The sequence below is a fragment of the Sapajus apella genome, unplaced genomic scaffold (assembly GCF_009761245.1).
Source record: "Sapajus apella isolate SASKATOON/1434 unplaced genomic scaffold, GSC_monkey_1.0 scaffold241, whole genome shotgun sequence".
NCBI classification, from domain to species: Eukaryota; Metazoa; Chordata; class Mammalia; order Primates; family Cebidae; genus Sapajus; species Sapajus apella.
The window spans coordinates 249,673-270,757 of NW_022437181.1; the positions used below are offsets into that span (position 1 = coordinate 249,673).

At 41.1% G+C, this 21,085-nt stretch overlaps 1 protein-coding gene across 14 annotated transcripts in view; it reads left to right on the forward strand.

Annotated features, from left to right (window-relative positions):
• FAM120B (family with sequence similarity 120B) overlaps positions 1–21,085 on the forward strand; it is a 107,409-nt gene that overhangs the window by 34,348 nt on the left and 51,976 nt on the right. For 13 of the 14 annotated variants that reach the window (XR_004266134.1, XM_032271600.1, XM_032271591.1 and 10 more), the window contains 2 exons: positions 1,008–1,109; positions 11,393–11,565. Coding sequence is in view for 13 of the 14 variants with exons in the window: in XM_032271600.1 (XP_032127491.1) it covers positions 1,008–1,109; positions 11,393–11,565 (275 nt within the window). In the remaining variant the exon portion in view is untranslated. The remainder of the gene's footprint in view (positions 1–1,007; positions 1,110–11,392; positions 11,566–21,085) is intronic. The other variant, XM_032271597.1, reaches the window with a different exon arrangement.

Below are 21,085 nucleotides of genomic sequence, written 5' to 3' on the forward strand. Positions count from 1 at the left end.
CCCATGATGAATGACCACTCCCACTGTCCCCTGCTCAGTGACTCTGCTCCATCACGGCCACACTCACTGTCCTGTGGCATCACAGGTGCTGATAATGCCGAGTGCAAAGTCGAGTTCTGGAGTGATTCATGTTCCTTCTTTGCTGACTTTTTTTTTTTCCTTTTAGAAGGCTTTGAGATGTTCTCTTTATCCTGTATTTAGCAAATTTCTTTTGTTCCTGTTTCTGCTGGAACTGCTGTGAAATACATGTGGGACTTCCTTGATTGATACTCTTTCTTCATCTTTTGATTCCTGTTTTTGTCTTTTTGTTCTTCATTATGGGAACATCTCTCCACTTTATTTCTCGGCTCTTTTATAGAAAAGTGCCCCCTCTTTCCTTCTCTTCATCAAAGCCTGCTTCCCCAATGCCCTGGATCAAGCCCGCTGCCTCTCTGTCCCTCATCGAAGCCCTCTGCCCAACTTCACCAGCCATCTGACTGACAATCACATTTGTGCTGGAATGTTTGACATTTGGGGGATACCACCTCTTCTCTTCCCCTTTAGGCAGCTGTTCTGTGTTGACCTCCTCACTTCAGAATTCCTCAGTTACACCCACCCTGCCTTTATCTGGCCTTGCTTTAAAAAACTGTATCCATGTTAATTGGCAAATTCCAGCAGTTTTCTTGTAGTGTTTTCTAAACAGTGTGAGAGGGTAGGGAGGAAGGACATTGCAGCAGTCATTAACGTGGTAAACTCTCTCTGCCATATTATTGTTTACTTACCCAGATTATCCTGAGGATTTTGTCAGTTTCAGAGGTTATGGTTCTTGATGGAATGAACAGATTACCTTTGTATTGGAGGATAATAAATTAATTGTTGGATAACTAGGGTTACTCAGTCACCTTGGATTTGAGAGCTCACATATTTATGGACTTTGAGTTGGCCACCTGGGCAGAGCTGGGTCTGTGACACTGTGAGCCTAGTGCCACATGCACTCACATATCTACTGACCCAACTGTCTTTCTTAGATGTCGCCAGCACCTGCCCGGCTGTCAAGGAGTGGTTTGTGTACCCGGGGAACCCACTGAGGCACCCAGACCTCGTCAGGCCGCTGCAGATGACCGTTCCAGGTACAGACAGCCTTTCTTTAAATGAACCACAGATCTTTCCATTCTGTGATAAAACTCTAAGAATGGATCAGTTATGGAAAGCATGTTTAACCAGAACTGCACAAATACTAGTTTTCATTTAAACCTTTGGCCCATGATTAATATATCCAATCTAATAAAGTCCTAAAATAAAGGAAGGATGACGCTGTGGCAGGTTTGCCCTGGACCATCTGCAGCAGTGCTCTGTCTCTTTCTCCATCCACCCTGCTCCAGGTCCACAGCAGTGGAGAAAGAGAAGAGATGGAGGGTGGCCGTGGTCAGGTCCTGTTGCTGCCGCAGTCCCAGCGCCTGACATCTAGTCATTGCTTGGTAGATGTCCCTGAAGTTTAACAGGATAGATTCTTAATATTCTGCTTGAATCAACTATCTTGTTTTCTCCCCACTACTGAAAGTGTATTTTGATGAGTTCTGGAACCAGAAAGAGAAGATAAAGGAGGATTATTTATCTGGAAAAAATGGTTATATTTTCATGGGTAGTATCTTAATGAGAGGTAAGGAAAAACAAAGTCCACCTATAGATTAGCTGAAGTATATGCAAAGAGCAGCCTTTCTTCCTCAGAGTTTGTAGTATCTGGAAAAGGTCAGGAATGTACAACTGTCGGGGTAGGTTTCTACATACAAACAGTTAAGTGGCAGGCGCCTATAATCTCAGCTACTTGGGAGGCTGAGGCAGGAGAATTGCTGGAACCCGGGAGGTAGACATTGCAATGAGCCAACATCATACCATCGCACTCCAGCCCAGGCGACAAAGCAAGACTCCTTCTGGAGCTCCTTCCAGAAGCAGAACCCAATATATGGTCCAAGCCCTGCATGGATTAGGTATTTGTCCTATTGCTGTCCCTCCCCTTGACCCCAATCCCCCAGTAGGCCCCAGTGTGTGATGTTCCCCTTCTTATGTCCATGTGTTCTCATTGTTCAGCTCACACTTATGAGTGAGAACATGTGGTATTTGGTTTTCTGTTCCTGTATTAGTTTACTGAGAATGATGGTTTCCAGCTTCATCCATGTTCCTGCAAAAAAAAATTCTTTTTTATGGCTGCGTAGTATTCCATGGTATGTATGTGCCACATTTTCTTTATCCAGTCTGTCATTGATGGGCATTTGGGTTGATTTCAAGTCTTTGCTATTGCAAATAGTGCTGCAGCAAACATATGTGTGCATTTGTCTTTATAGTAGAATTATTTATAATTCTTTGTGTATATACCTAGTAATGGGATTGCTGGATCAAATGGTATTTCTGGTTCTAGATCCTTGAGGAATCGCCACACTGTCTTCTACAATGGTTGAACTAATTTACACTCCCACCAACAGTGTAAAAGCGTTCCTATTTCTCCACATCCTCTCCAGCATCTGTTGTTTCCCGACTTTTTAATAATTGCCGTTCAGACTAGCGTGAGATGGTATCTCATTATGGTTTTGATTTGCACTTCTCTAGTGACCGATGAGCTTTTCTTCATATGTTCACTGGCTGCATAAATGTCTTCTTTTGGGCAGTGTCTGTTCATATTGTTCATATGCTTTGTCCACTTTTTGATGTTTTTTTTTTTTCCTAGTAAATTTGTTTAAGCTTCTTGTAGATCCTGGATAATTAGACCTTTGTCAGATGGATAGATTGCAAAAATTTTCTCCCATTTTGTAGGTTGCCTGTCCACTCTGATGATAGTTTCTTTCGCTGTACAGAAGCTGTTTAGTTCAATTAGATCCCATTTGTCAATTTTGCCTTTTGTCACTATTGCTTTTGGCGTTTTAGTCATGAAATATTTGCCCATGCCTACATCCTGAATAGAATTGCCTAGGTTTTCTTCTAGGGTTTTTATGATTTTAGGTTTTATCTTTAAATATTTAATCCATCTTGAGCTAATTTTTGTGTAAGGTGTAAGAAAGGGGTCCAGTTTCTGTTTTCTGTATATGGCTAGCCAATTTCCCTAGCACCATTTATTAAATAGGGAATCCTTTCCCTATTACTTGTTTTTGTCAGGTTTGTCGAAGATCAGATGGTTGTAGGTGTGTGGTGTTATTTCTGAGGCCTCTGTTCTGTTTCATTGGTCTATATATCTGTTTTGGTATCAGTACCATGATGTTTTGGTTATGGTAGCCTTGTAGTCTAGTTTGAAGTCAGGTAGCCTGATTGCTCCAGCTTTGTTTTTGCTTAGGGTTGTTTTGGCTATATGAGATTTTTGGTTCCATATGAAATTTAAAGTAGTTTTTTCTAATTCTATGGAGAAAGTCAATGCTAGCTTGATGGGAATAGCATTGAATCTATAAATTACTTTGGGCAGTATGGCCATTTTCAAAATATTGATTCTTGCTATCCATGAGCATGAAATGTTTTTTCATTTGTTTGTGTTCTCTCATTTCCTTGAGCAGTGGTCTGTAGTTCTCCTTGAAGAGGTCCTTCACGTCCCTTGTAAGTTGTATTCCTAGGTATTGGATTCTCTGTGTAGCAATTGTTAATGGGAGTTCACTCATGATTTGGCTCTCTGTTTGTCTGTTATTGGTATATAGGAATCCTTGTGATTTTTGCACATTGATTTTGTATCCTGAGACTTTGCTGAAGTTTCTTATCAACTTAAGGAGCTTGTGGGCTGAGATGATGGGGTTTTCTAAATATACAGTCATGTCATCTGCAAACAGAGACAATTTCATTTCCTCTCTGCGTATTTGAATACCCTTTATATCTTTTTCTTGCCTGATTGCCCTGGCCAGAACTTTCAATACTACATTGAAAAGGAGTGATTAGAGAAGGCATCCTTGTCTTGTGCCGATTTTCAAAGGGAATGCTTCTAGCTTTTGCCCATTCAGTGTGATACTAGCTCTGGGTTTGTTATAAATAGCTCTTGTTACTTTGAGATATGTTCCATCAGTACCCAGGTTATTGAGAGTTTTTAGCATGAAGGGGTATTGAATTTTATTGAAGGTCTTTTCTGCCTCTTTTGAGATAATCATATGGTTTTTGTCATTGGTTCTGTTTATGTGATGGATTACGTTTGTTGATTTGTGTATGTTGAATCAGCCTTGGATCCCAGGGATGAAGCTGACTTGATCGTGGTGGATGAGCTTTTTAATGTGCTGCTAAATTCGATTTGCCAGTATTTTATTGAGGATTTTCACATTGATGTTCATCAGGGATATTGGCCTGAAATTTTTGTTTTTTGTTGCGTCTCTGCTGGGTTTTGGTATCAGGATGATGCTGGCCTCATCAAATGAATTAGGGAGGAGTCCCTCTTTTTCTGTTGTTTGGAATAGTTTCAGAAGGAATGGTATCAGCTCCTCTTTGTACCTCATAGATTCGGCTGTGAATCCATGTGGCCCTGGGCTGTTTTTCGTTGGTAGGCTATTAATTATTGCCTCAATTTCACAACTTGTTATTGGTCTATTCAGGGATTCGACTTCTTCCTGGTTTAGTCTTGGGAGGGTGTATGTGTCCAGGAATTTATCCGTTTTTTCTAGATATTCTAGCGTGGAGCTGTTAGTATTCTCTGATAGTAGTTTGTATTTCTGTGGGATCAGTGGTGATATCCCCTTTATCATTTTTTAGTGTGCCTATTTGATTCTTCTCTCTTTTCTAATTTGTTAGTTTGGCTAGTGGTCTATTTTGTTAATCTTTTCAAAACACCAGCTCCTGGATTCATTGAGTTTTTGAAGGGTTTTTCATGTTTCTATCTCCTTCAGTTCTGCTCTGATCTTAGTTACTTCTTGTCTTCTGCCAGCTTTTGAATTTTTTTGCCCTTGCTTCTCTCATTCTTTTAATTGTGACATTAAGAGTGTCAATTTCAGATCTTTCCTGATTTCTGATGTGGGCATTTAGTGCAATAAATTTCCCTCTTAACACTGCTTTAGTTGTGTCCCAGAGATTCTGGTACATTGTCTCTTTGTTCTCATTGGTTTCAAAGAACTTCTTTATTTCTGCCTTAATTTTGTTATTTACCTAGTAGTCATTCAGTATCAGGCTGTTGGGTTTCCATGTAGTTATGTGGTTTTCAGTGAGTTTACTAATCCTGAGTTCTAATTTGATTGCACTGTGGTCTGAGAGACTATTTGTTATGATTTCCATTCTTTTGCATTTGCTTAGGAATGTTTTACTTCCAGTTATGTGGTCGATTTTAGAATAAGTGCTATATGGTACTGAGAAGAATGTATATTCTATTGATTTGGGGTGGAAAGTTCTCTAGATGTCTATTAGGTTTGCTTGGTCCAGAGCTGAATTCAAGTCCCAAATATCCTTGTTAATTTTCTGTCTTGTTGATCTAATATTGACAACAGGTATTAAAGTCTCCCACTATTATTGTGTGGGAGTCTTAAGTCTCTGTAGGTCTCTAAGAACTTGCTTTATGAATCTGGGTGCTCCTGTATTTGCTGCATATATATTTAGGATAGTTAGCTCTTCTTGTTGCATTGTTCCCTTTACCATTATGTAATACCCTTCTTTGTCTTTTTTGATTTTTGTTGGTTTAAAGTCTGTGTTATCAGAGACTAGGATTACAACCCCTGCCTTTTTTTGCTGTCTATTTGCTTGGTAAATATTTCTCCATCCCTTTATTTTGAGCCTATGTGTGTCTTTGCATGTGAACTGGGTCTCCTGAATACAGCACACCAATGAGTCTTGACTATTTATCCAATTTTCTAGTCTTTTAATTGGGGTATTTAACCCATTTACATTTAAGGTTATTATTGTTATGTACTAATTTGTTTCTGTCATCATGATGCTAGCTGCTTATTTTGCATATTAGTTGATACAGTTTCTTCATAGTGGTGTTGGTCTTTATATTTTGGTGTGTTTTTTACCGTGGCTGATACTGGTTTTTCCTTCCCATATTTGGTGCTTCCTTCAGGAGCTCTTGTAAGGCAGGCCTGGTGGTGACAGACTCCCTCAGCATTTGCTTGTCAATAAAGGATTTTATTTCTCCTTCACTTAGGAAACTTAGTTTGGCTGGATATGAAATTCTGGGTTGAAAATTCTTTTCTTTAAGAATGTTGGATATTGTCCCCCCAGCTCTCACTCTTTTTTGGCTTGTAGGGTTTCTGCAGAGAGATCCACTGTTGTTAGTCTGATGGGCTTCCCTTTGTGAGTAACCTGACCTTTCTTTCTGGCTGCCCTTAACATTTTTTCTTTCGTTTCAGTCTTGGAGAATCTGACAATTACGTGTCTTTGGGTTGCTCTTCTTGAGGAGTATCGTAATGGTGTTTGCTGTATTTCCTGAATTTGAATGTTGGCCTGTCTGGCTGGTTGGGGAAGTTTTCCTGGATAGTATCCTGAAGTGTGTTTTCCAACTTGGTTCTATTCTCTCCATTTCTTTCAGGTACACCAGTCAATCATAGATTTGGTCTTTTCACATAGTCCCACATTTCTTGGAAGCTTTGTTCAATTCTTTTCATTCCTTTTTCTCTAATCTTGTCTTCACGCCTTATTTCAGTAAGTTGATCTTCAATCTATGATATCCTTTCTTCTGTTTGATCGATTCAGCTATTGATACTTGTGTATGCTTCATGAAGTTTTCGTGCTATGTTTTTCAGCTCCATCAGGTCATTTATGTTCTTCTCTAAACTGGTTGTTCTAGTTAGCAGTTCCTGTAAACTTTAATCAAGGTTCTTAGCTTCCTTGCATTGGGTTAGAACATTCTTCTTTAGCTCAGAGGAGTTTGTTATTACCTACCTTCTGAAGCCTACTTCTGTCAGTTCAAGAAACTCATTCTTTCCATCCAGTTTTGTGCCCTTGCTGGAGAGGAGTTGTGATCATTTGGAGAAGAGGCATTCTGGTTTTTGCAATTTTTAGCATTTTTGTGCTGGTTTTTCCTCATCTTTGTGGATTTATCTACCTTTGATATTTAAGGCTGATGACCTTTGGATGGGGTCTTTATTTGGGGATCCTTTTTGTTGATATTGATGTTGTTACCATTTGTTAGTTTTCCTTCTAACAGGCCCTTCTTCTGCAGGTCTGCTGCAGTTTGCTTGGAGGTTCACTCCACACCCTGCTTGCCCAAGTATCACCAGCGAAGGCTGCAGAAAAGCAACTATTGCTGCCTGCTCCTTCCTCTGGAAGCTTCTTTCCAGAGGGACATCAACCTGATGCCAGCCAGAGTTCTCCTCTATGAGGTGTCTGTCAACCCCTGCTGGGAGGTCAATCCCAGTCAGAAGACATGGGGGTCAGGGACCCACCTGAGTAGGCAGTCTATCCCTTAGCAGAGCTCAGGCGCTGTGCTGGGAGAATCCTCCTTGCCAGGATTAGCTGCTCTCTGCAGAACCGGCAGGCAGGAATGTTTAAATCTGCTGTAGCTGCGCCCACAGCTACCCCTTCCCCTAGATGCTGTGTCCCAGGAAGATGGGAGTTTTATCTATAAGTCCCTGACTGGGGCTTCTGCCTTTCTTTCAGAGATGCCCTGCCCAGTGAGGGGGAATCTAGAGAGGCAGTCTGGCCACAGACCCTTTGCCACACTGTGATGAGTTCCTGCCAGTCCTAACTTCCTGGCTTCTTTAGCACTTTAGCACTGTCAGGGGAAAACCGCCCACTCAAGCCTCAGTAATGGCAGACGCCCCTCCCCCCATCAAGACTTGACGGTGGCCTTCCTTTGGGCTTCCCCTCCAGTGTCTTCCCACTGCACTTAGGACATTTCCCTTCCTTGAGCTTCCCCTTTTCCTCCCTCATCTTTATTTCTGCCCCTTCTTCAAATCTCAGCTCAAGTGTCTTCACATGATGCCTCTGCCCTGCAGCTGGAGCTCTCTGCTCTACACTTGATAGTTGGACATGAGTGTATTTGGTTAGTGTCTGTGTGATCCACTGATTGTGAATGCGCCCACAGGACAGACAGTGAGTCGCTTCCCTGTATCACCAGCACCTCCTGTGGTGCCTGGCATGTGATTGGTTGGATTCTTTGATAGAGGGCAGGAAGGCTGGAAGGCTTTTATCACTCTCTGTTGTTACCTCCCTTCAATCCCAGAATAAGTTTTGTTTGTAAATGTCCTTTATCCAGCAAAGTCCAGCCCTATGTTCCCACCAGTCTCTTCCATGAAAATTTATTAGTGCCCTGCCCCAATTTGTTTGTTACTCTCTTTCACCTTCAGAACTCTTAACAGGCCAGGCATGGGGGCTCATGCCTATAATCCCAGCTCTTTGGGAGGCCAAGGCAGGAGGATCACTTGAGGCCAGGTGTTCAAGACCAGCCTAGGCAACATAGCGAGACCCTATCTCCAAAAAAAGACAAAGAACTCATGTAGTAAAACCTTTGCACTCTTCTAATATGTGCACAACCTTCTTTTGCAAGCTCTTTTAAGATAGCAACTGTTCATCTTTCATGTGGGACCACTGGAAGTAGGAGAGCACCTAGAATTGTATGTATCACTGTATATGAATGGAGCGTCCGTTCTCAGCCTTCATAGAAACTTTGTGACAATATGATAGGAAAAATGTTGGTAAACAATTGATGGGTTTTGTGTTTCTTCCTTCCTTTTATTAGACAGATACCTGGAAATCTCTTATTCTAAGCCCATCTCAGGGAGTTTGAACCTGTAGGGAATGAATAACAGAGGACACAAGTAAACACTGTTCCTAATTGTGCATTCAGGAAGTCTCTCATTTATCACTTCCACTAGACAGTACTGCATTGTTTAACCACAGTGATAAGTTCTGAGAAATGTGTCGCCAGGTGATTCTCTTTTTGTGAGAACATCATAGAATGTACTTTCACAAACCTAAATGGTATGGCTTATGGCTCCGGGCTACAAACCTGTGAAGCATATGACTGCTGAATACTGTAAGCAGCTGTAACACAGTGGCAAGCATTTGTGTATGTAAACATTCCTAAATATAGAAAAGGTAGAGTAAAAATATGGTATTGACTGGGTGCAGTGGCTCACGCCTGTAATCCCAGCACTTTGGGAGGCTGAGACAGGCGGATCATGAGGTCAGGAGATCGAGACCATCCTGGCCAACATAGTGAAACCCCATCTCTACTAAAAATGCAAAAAAATTAGCTGGGCGTGGTGGCGCACGCCTGTAGTCCCAGCTACTCGGGAGGCTGAGGCAGGAGAATTGCTTGAACGCGGGAGGTGGAAGTTGCAGTGAGCCGAGACTGCACCACTGCACTCCAGCCTGGCGCCTGGCAACAGAGCGAGACTCTGGCTCAAAAAAAAAAATATATATGGTATCATGATCTTACGGGACCACCAGTGTATATGAAATCTGTCATTGACCAAAATGAAGTTTTGTGGCACATGGCTATACTGGGTTCTACTAAATATATTTAATCTTTTTTTTTTTTTTTTTTTTTTTTTTTGGTATTAAGTTTTCATGTGTAAGCAGTGAAACACAGGTAAAGTCTTTCCACTCTCCATCTCTATGCACCCTGATGGGGACATGACCTTTCAGCCATGTTCATAAATGCCTTATACACATTTAAAAAGGACTAGAAACTTTTATTTCAAAATATGGTTATAGCTGGGTGGTAGGATTATAGATTGTTTTTATTTTCTTCTTTAGGCTTTCCTATTTAAAAAATTTTACAATGTCTGAATTGTAGTAAAAAATGTTTTTCAAAATCTTTAGTGTATTTGAAATAACTATGATAATAGAAGATTCATTATTTACCTTAGATCAGAGGCTAGTAAACTTCTGTGAAGGGTAATGTAGAAAATATTTCAGGCTTTACAGCCTACAGGGTCTCTCTTACTCAAGTCGGTCATTAAAGTGGGAAAGGAGCCATGGACAATACTGACATGCACAAACATGGTGGCATTCCAAGAAAACCTCCGTCTCAGACACTGGAATTGGAATTGCATGTGGTTTTCTTGGATCATGAAATACCATTTTTACTTTGATTTTTTTTCAACCATTTAAAAATACGAAAGCCCTTCTTAGTTCATTGGTTGCATAAAAAAACAGGAGGAGCTGGGTTTGTCCTGAGGCTGCGCACATTGCCTGAGTTGATTATTTTCCTGAAGGTATGTTTCTAAGAAGTAATAACTGATACTTGTGAGTGTCTTGGACTCATCTCTATCTTAAGCACTAGTGCCATAGGGTTGTTTTGTTTTGCTAATTATCTTTAGCATTTTCTTTCTCTTAAGAGAAAAATGATGTTTTTTCTCTCTCTAAAATAAATAATGAAAGAGCTTTTCAGGTGGAGGGGAATACTTCAGCCATTTTGGAAATGCAAGTGACTTTTGTTGAGTTGTTTCACTTCTGATGGCGAGAAATATACCACAGAGAATAGTCAATGCTGTTGTGGGAAACGTAAGACAAGAAAGAGAAGAATTCATTTTTTGGGTCATTTGACTCTGATGCCATTTGGCTGGTAGGTTCTGTTTTCTTATTAAACAAGAGGGACATCTAGATCCCAGCCAGCCTTGAGCTTTTAGCTTATATTTTATAGCCAGTTGGCCCTCATAGAAAATCACAGCCGTGGATAGCAAGGGAGGACATGTCGCCAGTCACAGATTAACAAGTCTGACCTTAGAAACAGCACCTTTCTGTTTGTCAGAGCATAGAAGCAGAGCTGTGCCTGCATCTGCAGCTCTGTGTGAGTTTTCATCATTTGTCATGGTTTAAGTACATGAGTAAGGGTTTTTTTCCTTTTGATTTTAATAATTTAAACATATATAAAATGTAGACGTGAAACACTAAAAATTACATTTTAGGAATTTCTGTTTGTTTAATAGTTTCAGAAAAGTACTTTCAAAACCTGAGGTCTACAGTCTTCTGAGTCTCCTGCATACAAGTCTTCTGAGTTAAAATGCAAACTTCCAGGCACCCATACCTGTCCAGTCAAATCAGAGCTTTTGCATATAGATCCCAGGAAAATGCATTTGTTTTAACAATCTCTACAGTTGATTCTTTTCCACATGAAAGGTTGAAAACCCTTAATTTGAAGAGTAAGAGAGCAAACTAAAGGGGTAGGTGGATGGCATTTTATTCAAGTGCTCCATCATAGCTGTGATACAGCAAGGCGGCAGTTCCTTGTTACAGCCTTGAGACAGCACATTTGAGAGATGTTCTGAAAGCATTCTTAACAGTAGAAAGTACAGTATCCCTTTAGCCATTAAAGAAGGAGTGTTTTCAATGAAATTTCTGTATGCCAGCCTGTTAGGCTTGGGTTTTCTTTTTAAAATAGGAATCTCTGATGGTGTTTACTTTTTAGTTCCTTTTACACCGGGAAGGGAAGAGATTTGTTTCATTTTACTGTATTTCTACAAGAAGCATATTATAACTCGCTGCTGCAAAGAACAATAGTTAACGGACTTTTTTTCTTAACTAGGGGGAACGCCTAGTTTGAGAATACTATGGCTGAACCAAGAGCCAGAAATACAGGTTCGGCGTTTGGACACCCTCCTAGCTTGTTTCAACCTTGCCTCCTCAAGAGAAGAGCTGCAAGCCGTCGAAAGCCCGTTCCAAGCTTTGTGCTGCCTCTTGATCTACCTCTTTGTCCAGGTAATGTCCAGCTGCCCGTTCCAGTCACTGCAGCCTGCTCTTCATGAGAGGCAGTGTGTGGGATATTGCCATGGCTGGTGTCCCAGCTCATCTTTTTCCAATGTCTGTTCCATGGAACATTATTAGTTCTTTGAGGTGCTCTAAAAATAAAAAGATTGTACAGCGAAATACGTTGGAGAAACTCTGTCACTACATCAGCCGTAGAGATTGTACTGCACATAGAGTATTAGAGACTTAGGAAATCTTGCAGGTGATGGAGGCTGCTTTGGCTTTTACTAAACATTCTCGGACTTTGTGGATCATGGTGTACCTCCCCTGTCCTTGTGCCATTGTTTGGATGGTGGTTCTTGTTTCTGGGTTTTAGTGTCAAGGTGAGAAAGGACCTGGCTAGAGACCTAGCTTCTCCCTTAGTAGCTCTTCGCCTCTGGCCAGATTACTTCAGCTTTTTCCTAAGTCAATTTCATTCCAGCATCCAGCAGATATTTATTGGTTATATGCCTTCATTTTCTATTCTGAAAATGAGATAATCATAGTACTGCTGCCAAGGGCTGTTGGGGCGATGTCAGCTGGTGGTGTCGTGACCTTCATGATTTATGTCCTCCCATCCTGCTGAGCTAGGGATTGCAGTGCTAGTTCCTTCATTTTAGGCTCACTCAACAAGGTGAACTTTTTTTTTTTTTTTTGCATTAGCTTTATACCTAGTTTATATGTGAAAATCATAAAATTCAGTTAAAAGATTCACCTTTTTAATAGTTTTCTACATTCATGATAGTGTTTGGACACCTTTAGTAAAATAACAGTGGAGAATGTTCCCATTTTCCAGCTCCTCTTTCTCTGCATCGCTCCTGCTCTGTGATTTAAGATGATTTTCGCCCCACTGTTCACAAAGTGTACTTCTTCAGGCTGTCGAGATGTCTCATAAGCACTCTTCACTCCTTCAAGCCACCTTCTTAGCTTCTCTGACCTCCCTGTATGGTAGGTCTGCATTGACAAAGCCATTCAAAAAAACAGGAGAGGGATCCAAGATGGCTGACTAGCAGCAGCTCAGGATTGCAGCTCCCAGTGAAGGCACAGGGAGTGAGTGGACGCCAGACTTCCAGACGAATTTTTGTTGCCTACGGACCAGGAGATTCCCAGTGGAGGAGCCCCATGGGTCGCCAGTGTGACTTTTTTGGCCGGCAACCTGGCGCAGCGGTTCTCAGCGCAGAGTATGCGGGACTGGGTGCTCTCTTAGTTGGCATTTTGAGCTCTGGGAAGGCAGAGTCGCCCATTCAGCTGATTGAAAGGGGGACTGAAGCCGGTAGCCAGACCAGGAGATTCCCCGGCAGAAAAGCGCCACGAATCTCAGCGCTGCTGTTTCAGCCAGCGTGGTTGCCACATGGGAAATTGCATAGATCCCGGCGCCTTTTTGGCAGGCGACTGGGGCACCCGGGAGAGAATCGACCATTCAACTAGGAAAAGAAAAAAAGGGGGCTCTGAGGCAGGAAGCCAGGTGATCGGGCTCGGCTGGTCCCACTGACACAGAAAAACAGCAATTGGAAATGCTGACTGTGGAGAGCTTCACAGCTAACACAGCTGAACCCGGGAAGGTCCAGCTCTGTGAGGGAGGGGCGTCTGCTGAAGGAAAACAAAGAAACAGAAATAACATCACCACCAACAAGCTGGTTGTCCACTCAGAGACCCAGTCTGAAAGTCAGCAATTACAAAGACGACAGGTGGATAAATCCACAAAGATGGGAAGAAACCAGCACAAAAAGGCTGAAAACATCCGAAACCAGGATGCCTCTCCTCCTTCAGGAGATCGCAGCTCCTCATCAGCAAGTGAACAAGGCCTGATGCAGAATGAGTGTGATGAATTGTCAGAATCAGGCTTCAGAAGGTGGCTAGTAAGAAACTTCTGGGGGCCAAAACAACATGTTCTAACCCAATGCAAAGAAACTAAGAACCTTGAAAAAAGGTTTGACGAAATGCTAACGAGAATAGACAATTTAGAGAGGAATATAAGTGAATTAATGAAGCTGAAAAACACAATACGAGAACTTTGCGAAGTATGCACAAGTGTTAACAGTCAAATCGATCAAGCAGAAGAAAGGATATCAGAGGTCGAAGACCAACTCAATGAAATAAAATGAGAAGACAAGATTAGAGAAAAAAGGGTAAAAAGGAATGAGCAAAGTCCCCAAGAAATATAGGACTATGTGAAAAGACCTAATCTACGTTTGATAGGTGTACCTGAATGTGACGAAGAGAATGAATCCAAGCTGGAAAATATTCAGGATATTATTCAGTAAAACTTCCCCAACCTAACAAGGCAGGACAATATTCAACTCCAGGTAATACAGAGAACGCCACAAAGATATTCCTCAAGAAGATCAACCCCAAGGCACATAATTGTCAGATTCACCAGGGTTGAAATGAAGGAGAAAATTCTAAGGGCAGCCAGAGAGAAAGGTCGGGTTACCCACAAAGGAAAGCCTATCAGACTCACAGCAGATCTCTCAGCAGAAACTCTACAAGCCAGAAGAGAGTGGGGGGCAATATTCAACATCCTTAAGGAACTTTCAACCCAGAATTTCATATCCAGCCAAACTAAGCTTCATAAGTGAAGGAAAAATAAAATTTTTTGTGAACAAGCAAGTACTCAGAGATTTCATCACCACCAGGCCTGCTTTACAAGAGCTTCTGAAAGAAGCCCTACACATAGGAACAACCAGTATCAGCCATTCCAAAAATATTCCAAAAGGTAAAGAGCAACATAATGAAGCACCTATGTCAACTAATGGGCAAAACAGCCGGCTAGCATGAAATGGCAGTATTAAACTCACAGATATTATTATTAATCCTAAATTTAAATCGACTAAATGCCCCAATCAAAAGACACAGACAGGCAAATTGGACAAAAAGCCAAAACCCATCGGTATGCTGCATCCAGACCCATCTCACATGCAAGGATACACAAAGACTCAAAACAAAGGGATGGAGGAAGATTTACCAGCCAAATGGAGAGTGAAAAAAAAGAGCAGTAGTTGCAATCCTAGTCTCTGATAAAATAGACTTTAAAGCAACAAACATCAAAAGAGGCAAAGAAGGTCATTACATAATGGTAAAAGGATCAATGCAACAAGAAGAACTAACGATCATAAATATACACACCCAGTACAGGACCACCCAGATACATAAGGCAAGTTCTTAATGACTTACAAAGAGACTTAGACTCCCACACAACAATAGTGGGAGACTTTAACATCACATTGTCAATATTAGACAGATCAATGAGACAGAATTAACAAGGATACCCAGGACTTGAACTCAGACCTGAAACAAGTAAACTAAATAAACATTTATAGAACTCTGCACCCCAAATCCGCAAAATATACATTCTTATCAGTACCACATCACACCTACTCTAAAAGTGACTACGTAACTGGAAGTAAATCACTCCTCAGTAATTGCATAGCATTTCACAGGTTTAAATGAAATATTGGTTGGCTGCTTGTTTGTTATTTTCCTCCCTTATTCCTTCCTGTCTCCATTGTTAAGCACAATTATTGGCATAAAAGAGGTTTTCAATACCCATTTTTAGACTGCATTCTAGCCTGGGCAATAAAGCAAAACTCCTGTTCTCTCTCCCTCTTTCTCTTCCTCTTTCTTTCTCTCTTTCATTTTTTTCTTTCTTTCTTTCCTTCTTTCTTTTTTTCTCTCTTTCTTCCCAAAAAAAGAAAAAAAGAGAGAGCTGGAGTGCCATACGAGTATTGAACAAAATGTAAGACAAAAAAATGTTTCTAAAGGAAGACATTACATAATAAAAGCATACATTAATCCAGAAGATGTAAAAATTATAAATATGTGGACCAAAAATCGTAGCCCTAAGATATATGAAACAAAAATGAAAATAATTGAAAGGAGAAAAACAAACAAACAAACCAAAACAAAAAAAACGCCCCTGGGTAGAGATTTAAGATGCTAATGAGACATGCCATGTATGTACTAGCATGCCCAATAATAGCACATGTGCATGCAGGGGACCACCCAGAACATGCATAATCATGAATAATGATTCCCCCCTTTATGAATAATCATGTTAGACTCCCATAAAGGGAGACTCTGTAGAAAAAACAAAAAAAACAAAAAAAAACAAAGCCATTCAATGTTTACTTACCTGGAATAGAAAATTATATAATTCTTTTTTTCAAACCTGAATTTACTTTACAAATTATTGATTGTCTTTAAGAAATGTACTTTTATCGTAGACTTACATCCCAAGGGAACCTTGGATTGATTTTTTCTTTCGAAATGTCCTCTTTGTTCTGCCCATTCTATAGTTTGCTCTACATTGTGCGTTTTGTAAGCTGTGATACGGTTAAGTAGTGTTTAGAGGTTTTATTGCTTCGTTATTCGTTTCACATGTACCAGTGTAAACCTTAGTTTTCACATTACTGTTTTGAGTAGATTACTTCTTTATTTGCTGAAGACATAGCAGATCATAAATTGATATAGGACGGCAGGAATTATTTAATATGTAGATATAAAAAGAGAGGAGGGCTGGGCGTGGCGGCTCATGCTTGTAATCCCAGCACTTTGGGAGGCTGAGGCGGGTGGATCACGAGGTCAAGAGATTGAGACCATCCTGGTCAACATGGTGAAACCCCGTCTCTACTAAAAATACAAAAAATTAGCTGGTAATGGTGGCACGTGCCTGTAATCCCAGCTGCTCAGGAGGCTGAGGCAGGAGAATTGCCTGAACCCAGGAGGCGGAGGTTGCGGTGAGCCGAGATCACGCCATTGCACTCCAACCTGGGTAACAAGAGCGAAACTCCATCTCAAAAAAAAAAAAAAGAGAGGAGATGAATCCAAGATGGTGATGAGATGCAGCTGCAGTCCATGGCACTCACAGAGAGGAATGAAAAGGGCAAGTGAGTTCAGCACCTTCGACTGAAATACTCAGATTTCCACATTGGGACTTACTAGGCAAACAACCCACAAAGAATGAAGAAAAGCAGGGATGGAGGGCAATGCCCCACCTGGGAACAACATGGAGCCAGAGGAACCCCTACCCCCATCTAGGGGAAGCCATGAGTGATTGTATGACTTCACCTGAGACACGATGCTTCTCCCATGGATCTTTGCAACACGTGTATCAGATCCCTTCATGAGCCCATGCCACCAGGGCCATGGGTCCAAGACACAGAGCTGTGTGGAGTCTCAGCAGAGCAACCACTCAGGCACACACTGACCCAAGAGTTTTACATACTGTAGCCCTGGGTTCCCTGGCAGACAAAAAGTCTGTTTGTACATACTCCTAGGAAGGGGGCTAAGTTCAGGGACACAAACAGCATCATTCTGTGGGCCCCACTTCCTTGGTACCTAACAAGCTAAGACCCACTGGCTTAGAATCCCAGCCAGCCAATGGCAGTGGGTTGGAGTCCACTTTAGATGGGTCCAAGTTCCCAGGAAGAGGGAAAGCCATCATCTCTGCAATTCAGTCAACATGCCTGCTCCAGTCTGCCAGCTTCGGAGAATACAGCCATTCTGGACAAGGAAGGGTCCCCCACCTCCAGGGCAGTACATCAGCTCTACCAGAAAGCAGCCAGACTGCCTCTTTGGGTGGATCCCTGATCCCATTCCTCCTGACTAGGTGAGTCTTCCCAATAGGGGTCTCTAGCCACCTCCTACAGGTGGGTGTAGGCCAGCAACAGGTCAGTAACCCCATAGGATAGAGCTTCTAGAGGAAGGAGCTGGCTGACATCTTTGCTGTTTCACAGTGTTCACTGGTGATACCTCCAAGTATGGGAGAAACTGAGGCAGCTGGCATCTAGAACGGACCCCCAGCAAACTGCAACAGCCCTACAGTAGAATGGCCTGATTGTTAAAAAGAAAAACAAAACAGCAACAGCATCAACAAAAAAGAACCCACAAGAACCTCATTCAAAAGTTAGAGACCTGAAAGATCAAAGGTAGATAAGGCTATAAAGATGAGACAGAATCAATGCAAAAATGCTGAAAATTGAAAAAGCCAGAGTGCCTTTTCTCAGTCATTTCTCCAAATGACTGCAACACCTCTCCAGCAAAGGCACAGAACTGGCTGAGGCTAAAATGCCTGAATTGCCAGAAGTAGGCTTCAGAAGGTGGGTAATAATGAACTTTGCTGAGCTAAAAAAGCATCTTGTAATCTAATGCAAAGAAGCTAAGAAATATGATAAAACTACAGGAGCTGATAGCCGTAATAGCCAGTTTAAAGAGGAACAACACCAACTTAATGGAGCTGAAAAACAACATGAGAACTTCGTAGTGCAATCACAAGTATCAATAGCAGAATAGACCAAGCAGAGGAAAGAAACTGAGAGCTTGAAGACTATCTTTCTGAATTAAGATAGGCAGACAAGAATAGACCAAAAAAAAAAAAAAAAAAAAAGAAATGAAAAGAATGAACAAAATCTCCAAGAAACATGGAATTTTCTAAAGAGACCAAACCTACAACTGATTGGGGTACCTGAAAGAGATGTAGAGAATGGAACAAAGTTGGAAAACATACTTTAGGATATCATTCAGGAGAACTTTTTCAGCCTAGCAACATAGGCCAACATTCAAATTCAAGAAACGCAATGAACCCTAGTAAGATACTCTGTGATAGGATCAACCTCAAGACACATAATCATCAGATTCTCCAGGTTGAAATGAAAGAAAAAATGTTAAGGGCAGCCAGAGAGAAAGGCCAGGTCACATACAAAGGGAAACCCATCAGACTAACAGCAGACTTCTCAGCAGAAACCCTACAAGCCAGAAGAGATTGAGGGCCAACACTTAACATTCTTAAAGAAAATAATTTCCAACCCAGAATATTATATCCAGCCAAACTAAACTTTATAAGCAAAGGAGAAATAAGATTCTTTTCTGGCAAGCAAATGCTTAGGGAATTTGTCACCAACAGGCCTGCCTTGCAAGAGCTCTTGAAGGAAGCATTAAATATGGAAAGGCAAAACCATTACCAGCCACTACAAAAACAATGAAAGACATAGACCAGTGATACTATGAAGCAACCACATAAACAAGTCTGTAGAATAAACAGCTAACATCATGATGACAGGATCAAATTTACACATAACAATACTAAACGTAAATGGGCTAAATGCCCCAGTTAAGAGGCACAGAATGGGCTGGGCATGGTGGCTCACACCAGTAATCCCAGCACTTTGCGAGGCCAAGGTGGGAGGATCACTTGAGGTCAGGAGTTCAAGACTCCATGTTAGCCTGGCTAACATGGTGAAACCCTGTCTCTACTAAAAGTACAAAAATGTAGTCAGGTGTGGTGGTGCATACCTATAATCTCGGTTACTCTGAGGCGGGAGAATCACTTGAACCTGGGAGGCAGAAGTTGCAGTGAGCTGAGATTGCGCCATCACACTCCAGCTTGGGCAACAATAGGGAAACTCTGTCTAAAAAAAAAAAAAAAAAAAAAGGCACAGAATGGCAAGCTGGATAAAGAGCCAAGACCCATCCATATGCTGTCTTCAAGAGACCCATCTCATGCACAGAGACACACATGGGCTCAAAATAAAGGGTTGGAAGAAAATTTACCAAGCAACTGGAAAACAGAAAAAAGTGGGGGTTGCAATCCTAGTTTCTGACAAGAGACTTTAAACAAACAAAGATCAAAAAAGAAAGGATATTACATATGGTAGAGGGTTCAATTTAACAAGAGGAGCCAACTATCCTATGTAGATATGTACCCAGTACAGGAGCACCCAGATTCACAAAGCAAGTTCTTAGAGACCCACAAAGAGAGTCCCACACAATAATAGTGGGAGACTTTAACATCCCACTGACAATATTAGATCATCAAGACAGAAAATTAATGAAGATATTCAGCACCTGAGCTCAGCTCTGGATCAAATGGACCTGATAGATCTCTACAGAACTCTCCACCCAAATTCAACATAATATACATTCTTCTCGTTGCCACTTGGCATTTACTCTGAAATTGAACACATAATCGAAGTAAAACGTTCCTCAACAAGTGCAGAAGAACTGAAATCGTAACAGTCTGTCAGACCACAGAGCAGTCAAATTAGAACTGAGGATTGGGAAATTCACTCGAAACTACACAACTACATGGAAATTGAACAACCTGCTCTTGAATGACTCTTGGGTAAATAATGAAACTAATGAGAACAAAGACAACATACCAGAATCTCTAGGATGCAGCTAAAGCAACGTTAAGAGGGAAATTTGTAGCACTAAATACAAGAAGGACCTCAAGTTAACAATCTAACATCTCTACTAAAATACTAGAGAACCAAGAGCAAAAGAAAATCCCAAAGCTAGCAAAAGACAAGAAATAACCAAGATCAGAGCTGAACTGAAGGAGATAGAGACAAAAGAAAAACCCTTAAAAAAATCAACGAATCCAGGATCTGATTTTTTGAAAAAAAAAAAAAAAAAAAAAAAAAAAAAAAAAATAGGCCACTAGCTAGATTAATAAAGAAGAGAGAAGAATTAAATACAATCAGAAATAAGGGGGTTATCACCACTCACCCAACAGAAATACAGGCAACCATCAGAGAATACTATAAACACCTCCGTGCACATAAACTAGAAAATCTAGAAGAAATGGATAAATTCCTGTAAGTATACGCCTTCCCAAGATTGAACCAGGAAGAAATTGAATCTCTGAATAGACTAGTAATGAGTTCTGAAATTAAGGCAATAGTAAGTAGCCTTCCAAAGTAAAAAAAAAAAAAAAAAAAATCCAGAACCAGATGGATTCACAGCTGAATTCTACCAGAGGTACAAAGAAGAGCTAGTACCATTTCTACTGAAACTGTTCTAAAATATTGAAAAGGAAGGGCTCCTTTCTAACTTGTTCTATGAAGCCAACATCATCCTGATACCAAAACCTGAGAGGCAGAACAAAAAAAGAAAACTTCAGGCCAGTATCCTTGAGGAACATCGATGCAAAAATCCTCAATAAAAAACCAGCAAACCAAATCCAGCAGCAGATCAAAAAGCTTATCCAACACGATCAAGTTGACCTACTTTATCCCCTGGAGGCAACTTCAGCCAAGCCGTAGGATATAAAATGGCACATGTTTACCTATGTAACAAGCCTGCACATCCTGCACATGTACCCCCATACCTAAACGTTGGAGGAAAAAATATAAAAAGGTTTTTCTTTTGTTACTATATATTAAATATGCCTGCATGTACTGTTGGTTAATATTTTCTATTATCTAATAATCTACAGGTGTCTGTAGTTAAAGTTGAGTCATAGTGGGATTTGGAAAGTGGTGGGTAGCCAGTAAGCAGACTTTTCTCACCCTTAAAAATAACATTTGTTTTGTCCTTGTTACCATGTGTGTGCACAACGATAGGGAGGCCATTGTCGACACTCCAGGAGGGACATGCTGCCCGCTGCTCCACATTAACTGTGCTTGCTTGATCCTGTGTGTGGTCATGTGGTGCAGCTCTACCTTCTCAGTGACTGTGCAGGTGACTGTCACAGCACTCCAGGAGGGACATGCTG